The 18,700-nt window shown below is 38.8% G+C and overlaps 1 protein-coding gene across 7 annotated transcripts in view; it reads left to right on the top strand.

Moving 5' to 3' along the window:
- The window catches only part of AAGAB (alpha and gamma adaptin binding protein), a 63,581-nt gene extending 52,612 nt beyond the window's left edge, over positions 1 to 10,969 (top strand). For 2 of the 7 annotated variants that reach the window (XM_072614827.1, XM_072614856.1), the window contains exons 8-11: positions 1,147 to 1,251; positions 7,675 to 7,724; positions 8,393 to 8,484; positions 10,633 to 10,969. In XM_072614827.1, coding sequence (XP_072470928.1) covers positions 1,147 to 1,251; positions 7,675 to 7,724; positions 8,393 to 8,470 — 233 coding nt within the window. In that variant the 3' untranslated portion in view covers positions 8,471 to 8,484; positions 10,633 to 10,969. Of the gene's footprint in view, positions 1 to 1,146; positions 1,252 to 7,674; positions 7,725 to 8,392 lie in introns of all 7 variants that reach the window. The other 5 variants (XM_072614820.1, XM_072614846.1, XM_072614805.1 and 2 more) reach the window with 3 other exon arrangements.
- The last annotated feature ends 7,731 nt before the right edge of the window (positions 10,970 to 18,700 follow it).

Below are 18,700 nucleotides of genomic sequence, written 5' to 3'. Positions count from 1 at the left end.
TCAGTTATTATGAAAAACCTTTTGGAATTAGGCTGAAAAAATGTGTTATAAGGGCTATGATAGGGGAGAGGATGAGGATCTATTCTGAAATAGAAGTTATGTGAAACAAAAGATGTTAGTAAACATAGGATGAAAAGAGCCATTTTTTTAAGGCCTCAGATTTTTGTTTTTGTATCCAAACTTCTCACAGGAAGTGTTACTAGGTCCCATCAGTCGCAGTGCTGTCTCGTTTGGAAGTCACTTTTTCTTTATCTATATATAGGTTGCATTCTCTCAATTCATCATCCCATAATACAATAAAAGCTCATTGAAAGCAGAATCTTTTTGGTTTTGTTGCTGTATTCCTAGCACTTAATAAATACTTTTGAATTTAATTAGATAAAACCCAACATTCATTCATGAGAAAAATACTTAAAAAGAATAGAAATATGATTTTTCCTTAACACTAAGAAATATTCACTTAAACCAATAGGCAACAGAAAAAATATTAAGAACATTACTACTAAAAACAGTTACAAAATAAGGATACATGCTTTTATTGACATAATATTGGAAACTTTAATAATTGGTACAAAACAGTAAATGAAGCTAAAAATACTACTGTTTGCAGATGACATATGTTTAGAAAATCTCTCAACTACAAATTAATGGAGATAATAAATTAGTATAGGAAGGTCACAGAATACAAGATTAACCCACAGAAGTCTTTCAAATTCTTACATACTAGCAATTTATATACTAGCAATTAAGATCAATGAAGCATCATGAAGAAACCCCCTTTACAGTAACAAAAACCCATCAAATAAATGGGAATTAACCTACTTAGAAATAAGCAGATAACTTATGTGAGAACCTCTGTAAAACTATAATGATAGGTGGGAAAAAAAGACCTAAATGACTAGAGGAACATTCAGTGTTTATGATTGGGTTAGATTAACATTTTTTATAAAAAGCAATGAAACTTCCCAAATTAATTTACATATTTTAATTCTGTGTCAAAGTATGAAGTAGCATCTTCATAGAAGAGGATAAAGTAAAAATTAAATTTATATGATTTTGTTTCCTAAGAACCTTTTAACCTTAGGATTCGGTGTATTTACCATATATGAAATCTTGCATTAATATTCTTACAAACATTCCTTTCAGACCCCATGCTAGATCTAGATATCCAAGAGTTAGCTAGTCTCACTACTGGAGGAGGAAATGTGGAAAATTTTGAACGACTATTTTCAAAGCTAAAAGAAATGAAAGGTAAGTAAAAATATGTTGTGAATATGTTACTTTTATTTATAATGAATGTATTTCAGCCACATATGGTAGAAAATGAATTTACCACCATGTTTCAGTCTCACAGAAATGTCATGTAACTGAGTTTTGTGTAAGACAATGGAACCTTGGTTTACATTTATGTGTGTGAAATACTAACCATAACATTGCACCGAGAGGGCTTGAGACTTTAAATGTAAGTTAGATCTTATAAAAATCTTTCTGCCTTGCATCATTATGATCTATTCTGTGCGCTCAGGGAATAGTCTGTTAGCTAACAACTGCTATAAACTCTTTGCAGGGGTAGGGCCCTTCCAGATGTCATTCTCATGAAATTTTAACAATGACTAAATGGACCATGATATAGTCTGTTTTTTAAAGGTCTCTTTTTACTTATAGTTGCTGTTAATAAGAAGGTTTTGCTATTGTATCCTTTCCCAAAAATTCACATTTTGCCTCCACCAACTTTTCTTTTTTCCTTTTATATATATTATATATATATGTATTATACAAATATATATAATATTATATATATATAAAATATTCCCCCCAATTACATGTTAAAATAGTTTTTTAACATTTGTTTTTATAAAGTTTTGAGTTCCAAATTCTATCCTTTCCCCTGCCTCCCAACCCCCCGGGATGGTAAGCAATCAGATAGAGGTTATACATGTGCAATCATATGAAGTATTTCCATATTAGTCATTTTGTACAAGAAGATTCAAGTTAAAAAAGAAGAAAGTGAAAAATAGCATACTTCAGTCTGTTCCCCTCCACTGTAAAACTTCTTTCACATTTCTTTTATGTGAGATAATTTATCCCATTCTACCTCTTCCTTCTTTTCTCCCATGCATCCTTTCTCACCTCTTTATTTTTTTAGATATCATTCCATCATAGTCAACTGATTACTTTTTTTATTTATTTATTCACTTATTTATTTGTTTGTTTGTTTTTAGATTGCGGCATTCATTTCCACAAAATTTTGAGTTCCACTCCCCTTCTCTCCCCTCCCCCCACCCAATAACACCTTGCATTCTGATTACCCCTTCCCTCAATGAGCCCTCCCTTCTATTACACCCCACCCTTCCCTTATCCCCATCTTCTCTCTTTTCTTATAGGGCAAGATAAATTTCTATACCCTATTACCTGTATTTGTTATTTCCCAGTTATATGCAATAACAATTCTCAACTTTCATTTCTAATACTTTGAATTCCAACTTCTCTCCCTTCCTCCCTCCCCAAACATCCCCACTGAGAAGGCAAGCAATTCAATACCGGCTGTATATGTGTCATTTTGCAAAAACTTCCATAATAGTCATGTTGTATAAGACTAACTATATTTCCCTCCATCCTACCCTGTGCCCCCCTTATTCTATTCTCTTTCTTGACCTTGTCCCTCCCCAAAAGTGTTTACTTCTAGTTACTCCCTTCTCCCGTTTGCCCTCCCTTCTATCATCCCCCCTACCCCACTTGTCCCTTTCTCCCCTACTTTCCTGTAGTGTAAGATAGATTTTCATACCAAATTGAGTGAGCATGTTATTCCCTCCTTAAGACATGTGTGAAGAGAGGAAGCTTCACTTTTCCCCTCTCACCTCCTCCCTTTTCTCCTCCATTCAAAAAGATTTTTCTTACCTCCTTTATGAGAGATAATTTGCCCCATTCCATTTCTCCCTTTCTCCCAATATAGTCCTCTCTCACCCCTTAATTTCATTTTTTTAAATATATCATCCCTTCTGATTCAGCTCAACCTGTGCTCTCTATTTATGTGTGTGTGTGTGTGTGTCTGTGTCTATGTGTATAAAATCCCTCCACCTATCCAAATACTGAGAAAAGTCTCAAGAGTTACAAATACTGTCTTTCCAAGTAGGAATGGAAACAGTTTGGCTTTAGAAAGTCCTTTATGATTTCTTTTTCTTGTTTACCTTTTCATGCTTCTCTTGATTCTTGTGTTTGAAAGTCAGATTTTCTTTTCACTTCTGGTCTTTTCATCAAGAATGCTTGAAAATCCTCTATTTCATTGAATGACCATTTTTTTCCTTGAAGTATCAGTTTTGCTGGGTAGGTGATTCTTGGTTTTAATCCCAGTTCCTTTGACTTCTGGAATATCCTATTCCAAGCCCTTTGATCCCTTAATGTAGAAGCTGCCATATCCTGTGTTATCCTGATTATATTTCCACAATACTCAAATTGTTTTTTTCTAGATGCTTGCAATATTTTCTCCTTGACCTGGGAACTCTGAAATTTGGCCACAATATTCATAGGAGTTTCTTTTCTCGGGTCTCTTTCAGGAGGTGATTGGTGGATTCTTTCAATGTTTATTTTGCCCTCTGGTTCTAGAATCTCAGGGCACTTTTCCTTGATAATTTCATGAAAGATGATGTCTAGGCTCTTTTTTTGACCATGGCTTTCAGGTAGACCCATAATTTTTAAATTGTTTCATGTGGATCTATTTTCCAGGTCGGTTGTTTTTCACAATGAGATATTTCACATTATCTTCTGTTTTTTCATTTTTCTGATTTTGTTTTGTAATTTCTTGGTTTCTCATACAGTCATTAGCTTCCCTCAGCTCTACTCTCATTTTTTAAAGAACTGTTTTCTTCAGTGACCTTTTGAACCTCCTTTTCCATTTGGCCAATTCTGCTTTTTAAAGCTTTCTTCTCCTCATTGGCTTTTTGGATCTCTTTTTCCAATTGAGTTAGCCTATTTTCAAAGGTTTTACTTTCTTCAGCATTTTTTTGGACCTCCTTTAGCAAACTGTTGACTTGCTTTTCAAGCTCTTCCATGGCCTGAGCCTACTGCATATTCATTTTGGAGGTACTGGATTCAGAAGCCTTGACTTCCTCTGACAGTATGCATTTTTCTTCCTCATTCGAAAGGATGGAAAGAAATGCCTGTTCACCAAGACAGTAACCTTCTATGGTCTTATTTTTTTCCCCTTTTTTGGGCTTTTTCCTGGCCAGTTACTTGACTTCTGAATCCTTTGTCAAGATGAGGGTCCTGGTGCTCCTCCTTGCCTCCAGGAGCATGCTTAGGGCTGAGATTCAGATCAGCTGCTCAGTTCCCCCAGGGGTTTTGGGTGGGGGCCAGGCCTCCACTCAGGGCTGAGATTCAGATCAGCATCTCAGTTCCCCCAGGGCCTTTAAGCTGAGCTGCTCCCACAATGGAAGCTGCTGCCTGACTCGGCCACTGCCATGCAGCGCTGCAGCCTCACTGCTGCTGCTGCCGCCACTGCCTGGGGCCCATTCTGGGGGGGACCCTGCTCCCCTCTCGCCCAGCTGGGAAAACCCTCTCACTGACCTTTGAAGCTTTCTTTGGCGCTTGTGGGTTGAAGGATCTGAGACCCTGCTGGGGATTCTGCCCCAGAGACCTGTTCCAGTCCTTTTCCTCCTGGGGCCGTGTGGCCAGGGCTGCGCTCTGCTCAGCGTCCCTTGGGACAGGCCTCCTATTGGCCTTCCAGGTTACCTTTGGCCGGAAATGTCCTTCACTCTGTCATTCTGTGGCTTCTACTGCTCTAGAATTTGTTGAGAGTCATTTTTTGCAGATATTTTACGGGCTGTGGGGAAAGAGGTATAGAAGAGCTATAGTATGTGCATCTTTCTACTCTGCCATCTTGGCTCTGCCCACTCAACTGACTACTTCTTAAAGAGGCCTGTTCACTGAATGGGTATCACCTCACTCTAAGTACCTGACTAGGCCTTAGATGAAAAAGGCCAAGGTCTCCCAGTGCATCCTGGGTCATCTCCAGTCATCTTGATGAATATCTGGTCACTCGATTCAGATGGCTCTGGAGGAGAAGTGAGGCTGGTGACCTGCACAGCCCTCCCTCCCTCAAAACAAAGTCAAGCGCAAGTCATGTCATCATTTCTCTGATGGCGTGGTCTTTTTAGAAAACGAAGGACAAACACAACAACATACATATGCTCTCTTTGTGTACTCCTTGTGATTGCTCTAATAATGGTAAAATTCTTAGAGCTACAAATATCATCTTCCCATGTAAGAATGTAAACAATTTAGTCTTATTGAATCCCATATGATTTCCCTTTCCTTTTTACCTTTTTATTCTTCTCTTGAGTTTTGTATTTGAAAGTCACATTTTCTCTTCAGCTGTTGTCTTTTCATCAGGAATGTTTGAAAGTCCTCAATTTCATTAAATGTCTATTTTATCCTCTGAAAGATTATTACTCAGTATTGCTGGGTAAGTGATTCTTGGTTGTAATCCTAACTCCTTTGATCTCTCGAATATTATATTCTAAGCCCTCCAGTCATTTAATGTAGAAGCTGCTAAATCTTGTATTATCCTGACTGTGGCTCCATGATATTTGAATTGTTTCTTTCTGACTGCTTACAATATTTTCTCCTAACCTGGGACCTCTGGAATTTAACTATAATATTCCTGGGAATTTTCATTTTGGGATTTCTTTTCAGGAGATGATTGATGGATTCTTTCAGTTTCTTTTACCCCCTAGATCTAGGATATCAGAGCAGTTTTCCTTAATAATGTCTTGAAATATGAGATCTATTTTTTTTTTTTGGTCATGGGTTTCAGGTAGTCCAATAAATTCTTATATTATCTTTCCTTGACTTATTTTCCAGGTCATTCATTTTACCAATAAAATTGTTTCACATTTTTTTCCTGTTCTTTTGATTTGATTTTATTGTTTCTCTCGATATTTCATGGAGTCATTGGCTTCCATCTGGCCAGTTCTACTTTTTAAGGAATGATTTTCTTAAGTAAATTTTTGTATGTCTTTTTCCATTTGACCAATTCTACTTTTTAAGGAGTTCTTTTCAGTGAGTTTTTGTGCCTCTTTTACCATGCTGTTGACTTTTTTCATGACTTTTTTGCATCTCTCCAATTTCTTTTCCCATTTTTCCTCTATTTGATTTTTGAGCTCTTTCAGGAATTTTTTTTGGGTCTGAGACCAGTTCACATTTTTTTTTGAGGCCTTGGATAGAGCTACTTTGATTTTGTTGTCTTTTTCTGAGTTTATGTTTTGATCTTCCCTGTAACCATAGTAACTTTCTGTGGTTAGGTTCCTTTTTTGCTATTTGCTCATTTTTCCAGCCTGTTTCTTCATTTTTAGCTTTATGTCAATGCTCTTCTTTGTCTAAGTACTTCTCAGTGGAAGGGGCACTGTCCCAAGCTTAAGGTTTTTTTGTGCTACTGTTTTCAGAGCTAGTTCTGGGGGTCTGTAAGTTTTCAATTCTTCCAAGGTAGTACAATCTAAGGAGAAGTGTGGTTACTACTCTCCTGGCCTATGATCTGGACTGAGTACTCTTTTCTACCCTGGAACTGTGACCAGAGTCCCCACTCACCTATGGCCATATGCTGTAGTATGCTAGTGCTCCTTCTTGCCCTGGGACTACAGCCTGGAACCACATAAGGGCAGTGCAACAAAGTCTTGAACCTAGTGCCATCAAAAGATCCCCTTTCATCTCCTTTGCCCATTTGTCCAATCCTTTTAGTGTCTTCTTGCTGACAGCTCCTGAGCCACAGCTACTTGATTCCTGGATTTTAGAGATCTCCTGTTTTATGGCAGTGTTGTTAACCACATGGAAGTGGTCCATGATGTCATATGCCCCAGAGAAATTAAGGAGAACAAGTCTGGGAAAAAAGATGTTTGGACTTAGCAATAAAGAAGTCATTTGGGATCCTCAGAAGAGCTATTTCAGGAGAAGGATGGGGATGGAAACTGGATGGCAGGGGACTAAAGATTAAGTGGAGGCATCTAGGTTCTTAGGCATTTACAGTGAAGGTGAGGAGAGAAATGCCAATATAGCTTGCATTCAAGGTCAAGGAAAGATTCTGGGGAGCGTGGAACCCAGGGAAAACTTGAGCATATCTTTAGGGGAAGAATGCGGTGGAAGGAGAAATTAAAGATGCATGAAAGATGATTGATGGAGCAAAGGCCTGGAAAGGATGATATTTGATTGAGGGTACAAGTAGTGTTTACATGTAGCAAGAAGAAAGGGCCACCTCCTCCTCTGAGACTGGAGGGAAAGGTAGGATAAAGAGAAAGATTGTAACAATTTAGCCTGGGATGGAAGAAAAGAGCTTGTGGTTGTATGGCCTCAGTCTCCTTAGAAAAGCAGTCATCTGAGTGTGTGGGGATTCCAGTAAACAAGATTAGAGCCCTATTGCATGGAGCTAAGCTCTCTATCCCTTCTCTTCTTTTTTTTTTCTCTTCTCTTCCCTTACCCCCACCTACACGCGCCCCCCCCCCCCCCCCCCACACACACACACTTCTGTTAACAGGGAATGAATAAGATATCTCCATCATTACTATCTGGAAAACTTCAGAGGACTCAGAGTTCATAAGTACCCTTATATCGTCTGAGGTTAGAACTTCAGTCTTCAGGTTCTCTTGTGCTTTTAGATGAACTTCTTAAATTCTGTTTCCTCCCTAGACAAAGCAGCGACTTTGCCTCATGAACAAAGAAAGTTGCATGCAGAAAAGGTAAGATGGGGCAGCTGTCCATTAAAGCTGTGCTGGGTATTAGGATAATAATTATGTGTCTGCCTCCTCAAAGAGGAGAAGTTCTGCTTGTAAATTTTGCATATCAATTAAGAACTTATTCATTACGTGCACAATATGAAAGCATTTGTTACAATAGCCATATCAGTCTTCAAATATGTAGAGTTTCTTTTAACTTGAGTGTGTCCTTGTAGACTGAACCAGAGACAAGAGATTTTATAACTGGCTGGAGTCTTCCAGTTGTAAGTATAATGTTGGAGTTTTGGTTCATACATAGGATCATAGAATTAGGACTAGAAATAGACCTTAAAAGTCATTGAGTCCAGTTCTTTCATTTTACTGTTAAGGAAACTGAGGCCCAGAGAAGTAGCATGACTTGCCTAAGATCATGCAGCCAGTAACTGGCAGAGCTAGACTCTAGAATTAAAGTTTCTGGCTCTAACTGCTTTGCCTTTTCTACTGTATCACACTACCTCCCTGTTAAGGAAAGGACTTTTTCAGGGGCAGAATTGGAATTCAAACCCAGATCCTTTGACTTCAGATTTAATGATTTTTACCCAGTACCAAAGATTCATATCAGTTTTGAAGTATTAATATATGTATGACATGGATTTAGCTGTTCCCTGTAATTTTATAAACTTTTTCCACAGGTGGCCAAAGCTTTTTGGATGGCAATTGGTGGAGACAGAGATGAAATTGAAGGCATTTCTTCTGATGAAGAAAACTGAGCTTCTTGTGTCTGGTTAGCCATGATGGTAACAACACACTGTAGTTGTGTTAAGGGATGTCAGGAGCATGGGACACTACAGGGGTGGGAGAAGACGGTCGCAGCTGTTACCTGCGTCTACCCCAAAAAAAGAGTTCCTCCCCATCCTTGCTGTTGGGGAGCAGTGGAGGTGGAGCAGGTGATTGCAATTCCTTGGGGTCATTTAGGGGCAACAGGAAGTAGCCAAAGCACTATTGTAACTGTTAGGTCACCTAGAGTCTTCCCTCCAAGACACCTTCCTTGGACGTGGAAACCCAGAGAAGCAAGCTCAACTGTGTCCAGGATTCAAGTGCTTCCTACTAGACAAACTCTGGCTTTACAGCTCTTATCATTTCTCATACCATACTGATACATGCTGCTGGGGAATGCCACAAGTTCTACCACTGGGAATTCACTCCACATGCCACAATGACCAAAGGGGGAAGGAGCAAGCTGTGTAAGCCCCTCCCTGCTACGGCTCAAGCTCTTGGCCTCCCACTTACTCTCAGACTGTTGCCAGACTTCCCTCATCTCACTCTTCATGCATACACCACAACTGCCTTTGCTTTGACATTTCTGTACTCAGCACACCCAGGCTGGTTTCCAACAACCTGAAAGCCATATATGCTTGTGTTTTGTCTACTTTCTGACCCTTTTATTATTTCCCATGGAATTGCAATCACTCCTTCCCATCTACTCCTGGGATGGTGAGGAGTAGAAGAGAAACCATCCCATACAAAGGACAACTGTGTCTGTCTTCCCCTTTTAGCTCCACAGCAGCTAAAGCCCTGGCACTTCCTGGATAGACCCTATTTTGTTTTGCTGAAATTCCCATCATCATGTTGACCATCTAGCCAGTCTAAAATGTTGATTGTTGGTCTTAATAGTAGTTTACAGAAGGCTCTTCTCCCTCTGAATCTATTATAAGGGAATGAAGAGTATGACAATTAGAAGTGGGCTTCCTGTAGATTGACTTTTTGTTCTAGATGAGTGGCCCGTGTGAATGAGGCGAGCCACTGTGGGCTCTCCGTCCTGTCATAGCAACAATCCCTGTATTTCTATTCAGTTACCATTGCTCTTGGATTTATATCCTCCCTCCTAGGACTTTACCTCCTCTTACTTTCTCAGCTGGTTTCCAAGAGCCAAGCTTACCTGATCCATGATGTCTTTCTTCCTTTCATGAGGTAAGAAAAGAAAGGAGACCTCGTATAATTCAATGTCAGATGGCTCCGACCTTACTAAGTGGCACATGGTTTAATCTCTAACTGCAATTTACAGAAATGTCTGTGAACCCTGTCTTTTAAAAGTTTCACTCCTTGTAAGTTAGCTCATGCCAGAAAGATTACTTTGGACAGTGGATTTGATTTTTGCAGAAAATGAGCAGTTTCATTAAATACCCGAGGAAAGAATAATAACCTTCACTACTATTATGTTTGTGTGAGAGAGAGATAGCTTTCTGAAGTTTCTAAATGGGATTTTAAAGAGCATGGCAGCAATATAATGAATATGGTTGCCCCAGTATCATCAGAAAGATAAAATAGAATAACAATAAGTTTTCTAGTATTTCCCCATGAAGATTGTCTCCGGCTATTGATGATACCCAAAGCAATGTTGTTACCCCATATATGCTTACAAACCAGTGAGGTATCCCATTCTTTCTGGCTACAAATCAAACTAAGATGTAGAGCAGTGACAGTGGATGGTATAAAGACAGTAGTGTTAGAAAACTAATTTACAACAAATTCATAAGCACCGTGACTGCAGGGCCTTGACATTTCCTATGAACCTTCCATAAATAGCAGCTCTTAGTGCCCTTGTGGTTTTTATCCTGCGAAAAAGGTCAGTATGCACCTTTGAATGGACCAGTATCAAAGGGAAATCTCCCAAAGAAATAGCCGAGAGTTAGTGAAAATCGTTTTTTAAAAGTCTGCTTTTGTGAATTACTATCATCAGTATGGGAGAGTAGTGGGTCTCACAGCTCAACCTCAAAGGAGTAGAAGTTTGCTGGTGGTGGTTGCTCAGGTTGCAAGTCCAGGCCAGAGACAATTCCAGAGGTGAACACAACCTGGCATCTAGAGGAAATCTAGGCTTGATCACACTCGGGAGCAAGTCTGAACCTCACACATCCTCTTACACGTTCTACAGAAACTGAAATGAGGGAGTCAAAACAACAGGACAACCCCAGAAAACAAGACTGTCCTGCAGCAGCACTTTCCCCAGAGAGAACTGCCAACCACAGAAGAGACTGTGATGCTCTTGGTGTTTCTTTTAAGATGATTTTGTTAGCTATTCTATTAAGAACATTGGCAAAGTCCAGCATGAAAATGGGAGAGGAAGTTGGAGAATTTTTTCCCCTTACCATGATAAAGGGCATTAGGGAAACAATTAGGTCATATGTATTAGGGAAAACAGATTGGAAAAAGCTGTGAACTTGATTTTGTAAATTAAACATGGCTGGATTGATTAAAATGATTGTTATTTATTTGAAGTGTATTATTCGGTGCTTTGGGGGGGTCATGTCACTTTGCACTTAATGCAGAAGCATTGCTCAATGAACATTTTTATAAGGCAGTAATAAGAACACATGGATTTCTGAAGACTTCAGACATCAGAGGAAGTTTGGCTTCCTTCAGGGTATTCTGAGTACTGGTAACTTATTCAAGACCCTTGATAGCAATTAGGTAAAGAAGTTTGTATCCCCACCACCACTGACAGTTTCAAATTGTAGTCGACATGTCCACGTGACTTTTGCCCAGTATAATTCCTCAGTGATCTTAAAGTAAAAGACTCAACTGGAAGTTCAAGTTTGATGGCCTTGTTTGGAAAGATGAGAGTTAATAATGTTGGAGGAGGGCAAGAGGGGGTCACGTAGATTTCAGATATTTATACTAACTGAGAAAGTCAAGGTTTATAATAATTTGGAGTTAATGCAACTACATATATTTTTGTAATTTGGAACTCTCAAAGAGGGTATAAGAAGATTGACATCACCATTCTGCTTTCTTACTATTTATAGTTTTAGATGATTAAGTAATATGGAATGTAGTTCAAAAACCTAAGCATATACTCTATTTGTAATACTCAAAATGTACATAAGGAACATTTTGTGTTCTTTCTAGAAGGGATAAAGAACTGAAAGTACTTTGTAGTGACTTGACTCTTTGTATTGTCCTCTACATCTCATCTTTTGTCCATTTCTTTAAGTGAAAAAAAAAATGAAGGGACCTTCGGCTTTGCTGTTCTTGTGGAAATAGGGCTTGTAAAAACTGTTTTTGTGGTAGATGAAAGTACCATGGTCCATTCTGAATTTTAATGTCCAGTGATGTGGAGCTAAAACTAGGAGGCAGTTCATAGAGACTGAGCTATGGCATTCCACAGACATTACCAGAAACGTTATTGTATAGTTCCCAATTTTTTGAAGGATTTTCGTATGATTAAGTAAATATAAGACAAGAAGGCAACATGGCTTAGTTGAAGAAATAGAATGAATACAAAGAGACAGTCAGGAGCCTTAGATACTAGTTCTCATTTGCTAGCTTTGTGACTATGGGAAAATCAAAAGGAAAGGAAGTATGGTCCAGTGGAAAGCAGGATAGATGTAGAAGTTAGGACTTGGGTTCAAATTCTGGCTTCCCCCTTAATGACCCATGTGATCTTGGGCAAATCACTTAGCTTTTCTGGGCCTCAATTCCTTACGCCATAAAATGAGGTAGACTGATCTCAAAGGTACATTCTATGTCTGAATCTTTGATCCTGTGATCTTAAATGGCTATGCTTTAGTGGCAGGAACTACACCGTAATATGGTGTCTAAAAACAACCTGAAGTTATCTTAGCTATATTTTTAAAAATAGAATGTGTAGTAAAGAGAGATGCTTTGTGCTTGTGCATACAAGTCCAGGTACCAGGTGAGGGAAATTGATAAACTGGAACATACCCAAAAGTGGGGAAGCAGGATGAAGGACATGAACCATATTACATGAGAAGTAACTGGGGGTGTTTTACTAGAAGAGAAGGCTTAAGGCAGACTTAATAACTGTCTTCAAATATTTAAGGGCTCTCATGTGGGGAGGGGAGGTTGGATTTATTCTGTATATGGTAGAAATTATAGGGAGAAAGAATGAGAAAGAATCATGAATATTAGTAAAATATTCTAACAGTTGGTACTATTTTTAAAAAGCAACTTCCAGCAACAGTATTGGCATTAGTGAATACTCAATCCAGTCTTACTTTCTGTGCCTCAAATTTATGTACACAGTAATGACCCTAAGACACTGTAATAAGCTTCAGAGATCATCTACTCCAAGCCCCTTGTTTTATAGGTAAGGAAATTGAGGCCTATAGAGGGTGTAACTTATCCACTTTGTATTTAATGAGTCAGAATCAGAACTTTGGTCCTTTGACTTCAAATCCAGTGCTAATTTCCAGAATCTTTTTCTCTTTTGAAAATTGGAGAATTTGGTCTTCTCCAGGCTTCTGTGATTCATCATCTTCCATGATTTTCCTAAGATTATTGATAGTGGTTCAGTAGTGATACCTATAGATTCCTTCACTACCCTATCTAACCCTAATGTATCTGGTTCAGGAAATTCACTCATTTGAACTACAGAAATAATTTCTTTCATTTCATTTATCTTGGCCTTTATTCCTCCGTAATTGTTTCTTTTATATTTTACAGTTTGTAGCTTATTCTCCTTAATAGGCAAGACTCAAGCAAAATAATTGTTGGAACTATAAGAATAGTGTTTACTATGTGCCAAACCCTGTGCTATGTATTAGGGATACAAATGCAAACCAAGTAAGACAGTACCTGATGATGATAGAGATGAGCTAGTCCAGGATCCTCATTTTATAGGTGAGGAGATCTCGAGAACCCATTTCATCTGATTATGAATCTACTGCATTGTTAATTCTGCTTTCATAATTATGTCATCTGACCCTAGTAATAGATCTTGTTCTTCTTGTTCCATACATATCTTGAAAAGTCTTTTGCATTTTTTTAAGGATTGTTGATCTAGAGTTGGAAGGATCAGTGACCTTGATCAAGTTCAACCCTGTCATGGGGAAACTACTGAAATCCAGGGAAATTAAGCAACTTGCCCAAGTTCATCCAAGGAGGGTCAGAGATGGGATTTGAATGCAGGTCCTCTGACTCCTGAGTGAGGGCTTTCCCATGTCTATAGGTCTGACTGTATCATCCCCCTACTCTAGTGCTCCTTGTTACCTCCAGGATCAAAATAAAATGTGCTATTTGGGTTTTAAAGTGCTTCATAGCCCCTTCCTTTCTAGTCATGTTACACTGCTACTTCCCGTGATGTAATCTGCAGTCCAGTGATACTGGCCTCCTTCCTGTTCTTTAAACAGCATTTTGTGTGTCCCCTTTGTCTCCATTTCTTGGCCTCCCTAGCTTCATGACTCAACTAAAAATCTCACCTTCTTTAAGGAGCCTATTATTGTTAATGCCTTTCCTTGAAGATTCTTCCATCTACCCTGTATGTTTCTTGCATATACTTAGCTTTTATTTTGTCACTTCAATTAGGATGTGAGTTCCTTGAAGGCAGGAAATGTTTGCCTTTCTTTGTATCTCTAATGCTTACAGGTTCACACTATTCTTTTTGGAGTCCTTTTGATTTTTTGTACACAGTCTTTGAAGTTATAAGCACATTGGATAGTGCCCTACGAAGCAACATCATTCTCTTTTAATGTTCCCCCTTTCCTCTCATCCAGATCATTTGTGGTTGTTCTGTTATCATTTTTCTTGAGAGTTTTCTATTCCTCTTAAATCATCTTACCTTTTAGAGTGTACCCATAGAATCATGCCAAACATTTCCCTTCAGATTCTTGAAATGTAATTTTCTAAATTTTAGGAGAGGTGCTAATAATAATACACAGCATTTACTTGCTCATTCACTACCTCGGTAAGATGACATGGGCAGATTCTCCCACAGCTTTCATCCCTTTCATTTTAGCACCCCTTCTTTGTGGATCAGAACTAATTCCACAGTATCAGTAACTTCCTGATACAACTTTGTGGAAAATGAAACTCAGAGCAGGCCTTGAGGAGTTTCTCATAGCCATCTCCTGCACACTACCTGGTTATTATTGTTCATGCATCTGGACCTTTAAATTTGGACATTTACCCAAGATTGTGCGCATAATGTATCTATTTTATTCCTTGTATTCTTCTGATGTTTCCCAGTTTTAAGGAATGGATAATTAAAGTAGAAAGTAAGAATTGACTAGCACAGTTGTCCAGACATTAATGATTTGTAACACTACCTTGTTTTCTTTTTGGAAAAGCAGAGATTCCAAATGTGGACTTAGTTGTTATTAATGGCCTTGGAATACAGAAAGGGGGAAAAAACCCCACAAAAACTTCCAAACCTCATTTTTTTCTAAGTCATTTTTGGCTTCTTATCTCCCTTCAAACCCAAACAACCCCTCTCTTACCTCTTTAAAAAAAGATGAAACAGGGGCAGAGCCAAGATAGTGGAATAGAAAGACAGATCTGTTCCAGCTCTCCCCCATAACCCGTAAAATACCTATAAAAAATTACTCTAAATAAATTCTAGAGCAGCAGAAGCCACAAAACGAAAGAGTGAAAGAGATTTCCAGCCCAAGACAGCCTGGAAGACCAACAGGAATAGTCTATCACTGGGATCAGAGTAGAGCACAGCCCAGCTCTGGCATGCAGCACAGCACAGACAGGACTGGAGCAGGCTTCAGGGCACAGAATCATGGGCAGCAGCTTTGGTTCCCAGATTTCTCAACCCACAAATGCCAAAGATGGCTTCAGAGATAAGTAAGAAGGCTCTTTCACCTGGGTGAGAGGGGAGTGCTGTCTGGCCCTGGGCCTGGCTGCAGGGCAGTGGCAGCCCCTCTGGCAGCAGCATCCACTTTTGGAGCCCTTGGCCTACAGACCTGGGGGAATTGAGCAGCTGAACTGGGTCTCAGTTCTGAGTGGTGATCCTGGGGTGAGGAGGAGCACTGGCATGGTGGAGCTGGTGGAGGCTCTCGAGAGGGAATCCTACTCGCAGATCCAGGGCAGAAAAGAATGCTTGTGGTTGCTTATGGACCAGAGTGCAGGCCAAGAGAAGAGTAAACCCCTGTCCCTTGATTGTGTCACCTTGGAGGAACTGAGAACTTGCAGGTCCCTAGAATATACCCTCCATTTGACAAAGGACTCAAAAGTCAAGTAACTGATGGGGAAAATGCCCCCAAAAGGGAAAAAAAATAATACTAGGTTACTTTCTTGGTGAACAAGTATTTTCTTCCAGCCTTTCAGATGAGGAAGAACAAAGCATACTATCAGAGGAAGACATCAAAGTCAAGGCTTTTACATCCAAAACCTCAAAAAAAACCAAACTATGCAATGGCCTCAGGCCATGGAAAAGCTCAAAAAGGATTTTGAAAATCAAATAAGAGAGGTGGAGGAAAAATTGGGAAGAGAAATGGAATGACAGCAATGCAAAACATGAAAAACGAGTCAATAGCTTGCTAAAGGAGAACCAAAAAAATGCTGAAGAAAATAATACTTTTAAAAATAGATTAATTCAAATGGCAAAACAGGTCCAAAAAGCCTATGGGGAGGAGAATGCTTTAAAAAGCAGAATCTGCCAAATGAAAAAGGAGGTTCAAAAGCTCACTGAAGAAAATACTTCTTTAAAAATTAGAATGGAGCAGATGGAAGCCAGTGACTTTATGAGAAACTACAAGAAATTTACAAAACAAAATTACAAAACAAAAAAAATTATAAAACAAAACCAAAAGAATGAGAAAACAAGATAATGTGAAATATCACATTGGAAAAACAACTGACCTGGAAAATAGATCCAGGAGAGACAATTTAAAAATTATTGGTGTACCTGAAAACCATGATCAAAAAAGAGCCTAGACATCATCTTTCAAGAAATTATCAAGGAAAACTGCCCTGATATTCTACAACCAGAGGGTAAAATAGAAATGAAAAGAATCCACGGATAACCTCTTGAAAGAGATCCCAAAAGAAAAACTCCTAGGAATACTGTAGTCAAATTCCAGAGTTCCCAGGTCAAGGAGAAAATATTACAAGCAGCCAGAAAGAAACAATTCAAATGTGGTGGAAATACAATCAGGATAACACTGGATTTAGCAGCTTCTGCACTAAAGGATTGAAGGATTTGGAATATGATATTCCAGAGGTAAAGGAGATAGGATTAAAACCAAGAATCACCTACCCACCAAACTGAGTATAATATTTCAGGGGACAAAATGGAATTTCAATGTAATAGAGGACTTCCAAGTATTCTTGTTGAAAAGACCAGAGCTGAATAGAAAATTCGACTTTCAAGAACAGAAAATTTGACTTTGAAATATAAGAATCAAGAGAAACATGAAAAGGTAAACAGGAAAGAGGCCTTAAGGAACTCATCAAAGTTGCTGTTTACATTCCTACATGGAAAGATGTTATTTGTAACTCATGAGACCTTTTTCAGTATTAGGGTAGTTAGAGAGAATATGTGTATATATACATACACATACACACACACACAGAGGGCACAGGGTGAGCTGAATATGAAGGGAGAATACCTAAGAAAATAAAATTTACTATTGAATGGAATGTACTAGGAGTAAGAGAAAGGGAGAAGTAGAATGTTGCATATCATCCCACATAAAAGAGGGAGGAAAGAACTTTTACAATGGAGGGGAAGAGAGGGGAGATGAAAGGAAATAGCTGAACCTTACTCTCATGGGATTTGGCTTAAGGAGGGAATAACACACACCCAATTGGATATGGAAATCTATTTACCCTGCAGGAAGGCAAGGGGGAAGGGGATAGGAGAGGGAAGATAATAGAAGGGACAGCAAATTGGGGAAAGGGATAATCAGAAGCAAACACTATTGTGGGAGGACAGGTCAAGGGAGAGAGTGGAATAAATGAAGGGCAAGATAGGACAGAGGGAAATGTGGTTATTCTTTTACAACGTCACTGTTATGGAAGCGCTTTGCATTGTTACACATGTATGACCTATATTTGTTTTCTCAATGAGGGTAGGTGGAGAGGGAGGGAGAGAATATGAAACTCAAAGCTTTAAGAATGAATGTTAAAAATTGTTTTAGCATGCAACTGGAAATTAAGCAATATAGGCAATGGAGTATAGAAATCTATTTTGCCCTACAGGAAAATAGAGGGGAAGGGGGATGGAAAAAGGGTAATAGAAGGGAGGACAGAGTGGAGGGAGGGAGGGATGGAGGTGCATTCTCTCCTGGGGTGGGGGGTGGGGAGAGATGGGGAGAAAATTTTGATTTCAAATTCTTGTGGAAATGAATGTTAAGAACTGAAAAATAAACTATGTATTAAAATTAAAAAGATGAAACATTTACAATCCAATTAAAGCTATACCTAGCAGTCAATATATTTGGCAAGAAATTCTAGAAATCTAATTAATAAGTAAATTCTCCCAGTTTGCTATCTCCCAATATACTCCTTGCCCATGAGATCTCTTAGCCTTTGGCCTTTCTCCCATCCATTCCTGTTTGATCATTCATTCCTCATTGATCAAGTGGCCATAATGCTTTACTGTGAAGAAAAGTACAGTTAAGCCTAGGCACTAATGTATAGTGAACACTGACATTTAATTTCAAAGGATATTTTCATCAGGATCTCAAGATTATGGATGATAATCGATGGCATTTTTAGTCTTGTGTGCCTGGCCTGATAGTTATAAGGCTTCATACACAGGTAATGGAATATCAAATCAGTTAAAGCTATTAAAAGAGACTACTTGGTGTCTAGTGTAAGTTCTTCTCCCCTCCATGTCACTAAGATCTAAAGCAAGAGGTAACTACACTCATCACTCAGTGAAGCTCTTAGAAGAACTGACATGTAAAAAGAATCATTCAGATATCTCTTTCGTACTCATTCTTTGAAAAACACCTCTCCCCTCAAAAAAATCCCAAAACCTCTGAAATAAGGAATTGTTGTTCTACATTCTCTTCAGATAATTTAAGAACCATCAAGAGAAAGAGTTTAAAATTCTAGCTCCGGTCCTTTGAATTCAAAATAAAACATTGGGGGAGCCAATTGTATAATAGACTAAGGTTCCATCCAGCTATAAGTCAACAAAAGGCGTTAACCAGAGCTGAAGGACATTGGGAATCTGTTCAGTGAGTTGTTTCAATGCTGTAAATGAATTTCCAGACATAGTTTCCAAATAGTTGGATTTTTGCATACTA

The sequence above is a fragment of the Notamacropus eugenii genome, chromosome 1, assembly GCF_028372415.1.
Source record: "Notamacropus eugenii isolate mMacEug1 chromosome 1, mMacEug1.pri_v2, whole genome shotgun sequence".
Classification (NCBI taxonomy): domain Eukaryota; kingdom Metazoa; phylum Chordata; class Mammalia; order Diprotodontia; family Macropodidae; genus Notamacropus; species Notamacropus eugenii.
Note: the sequence above shows the minus strand (reverse complement) of the source record. Positions and strands in the feature narration are given on the sequence as shown.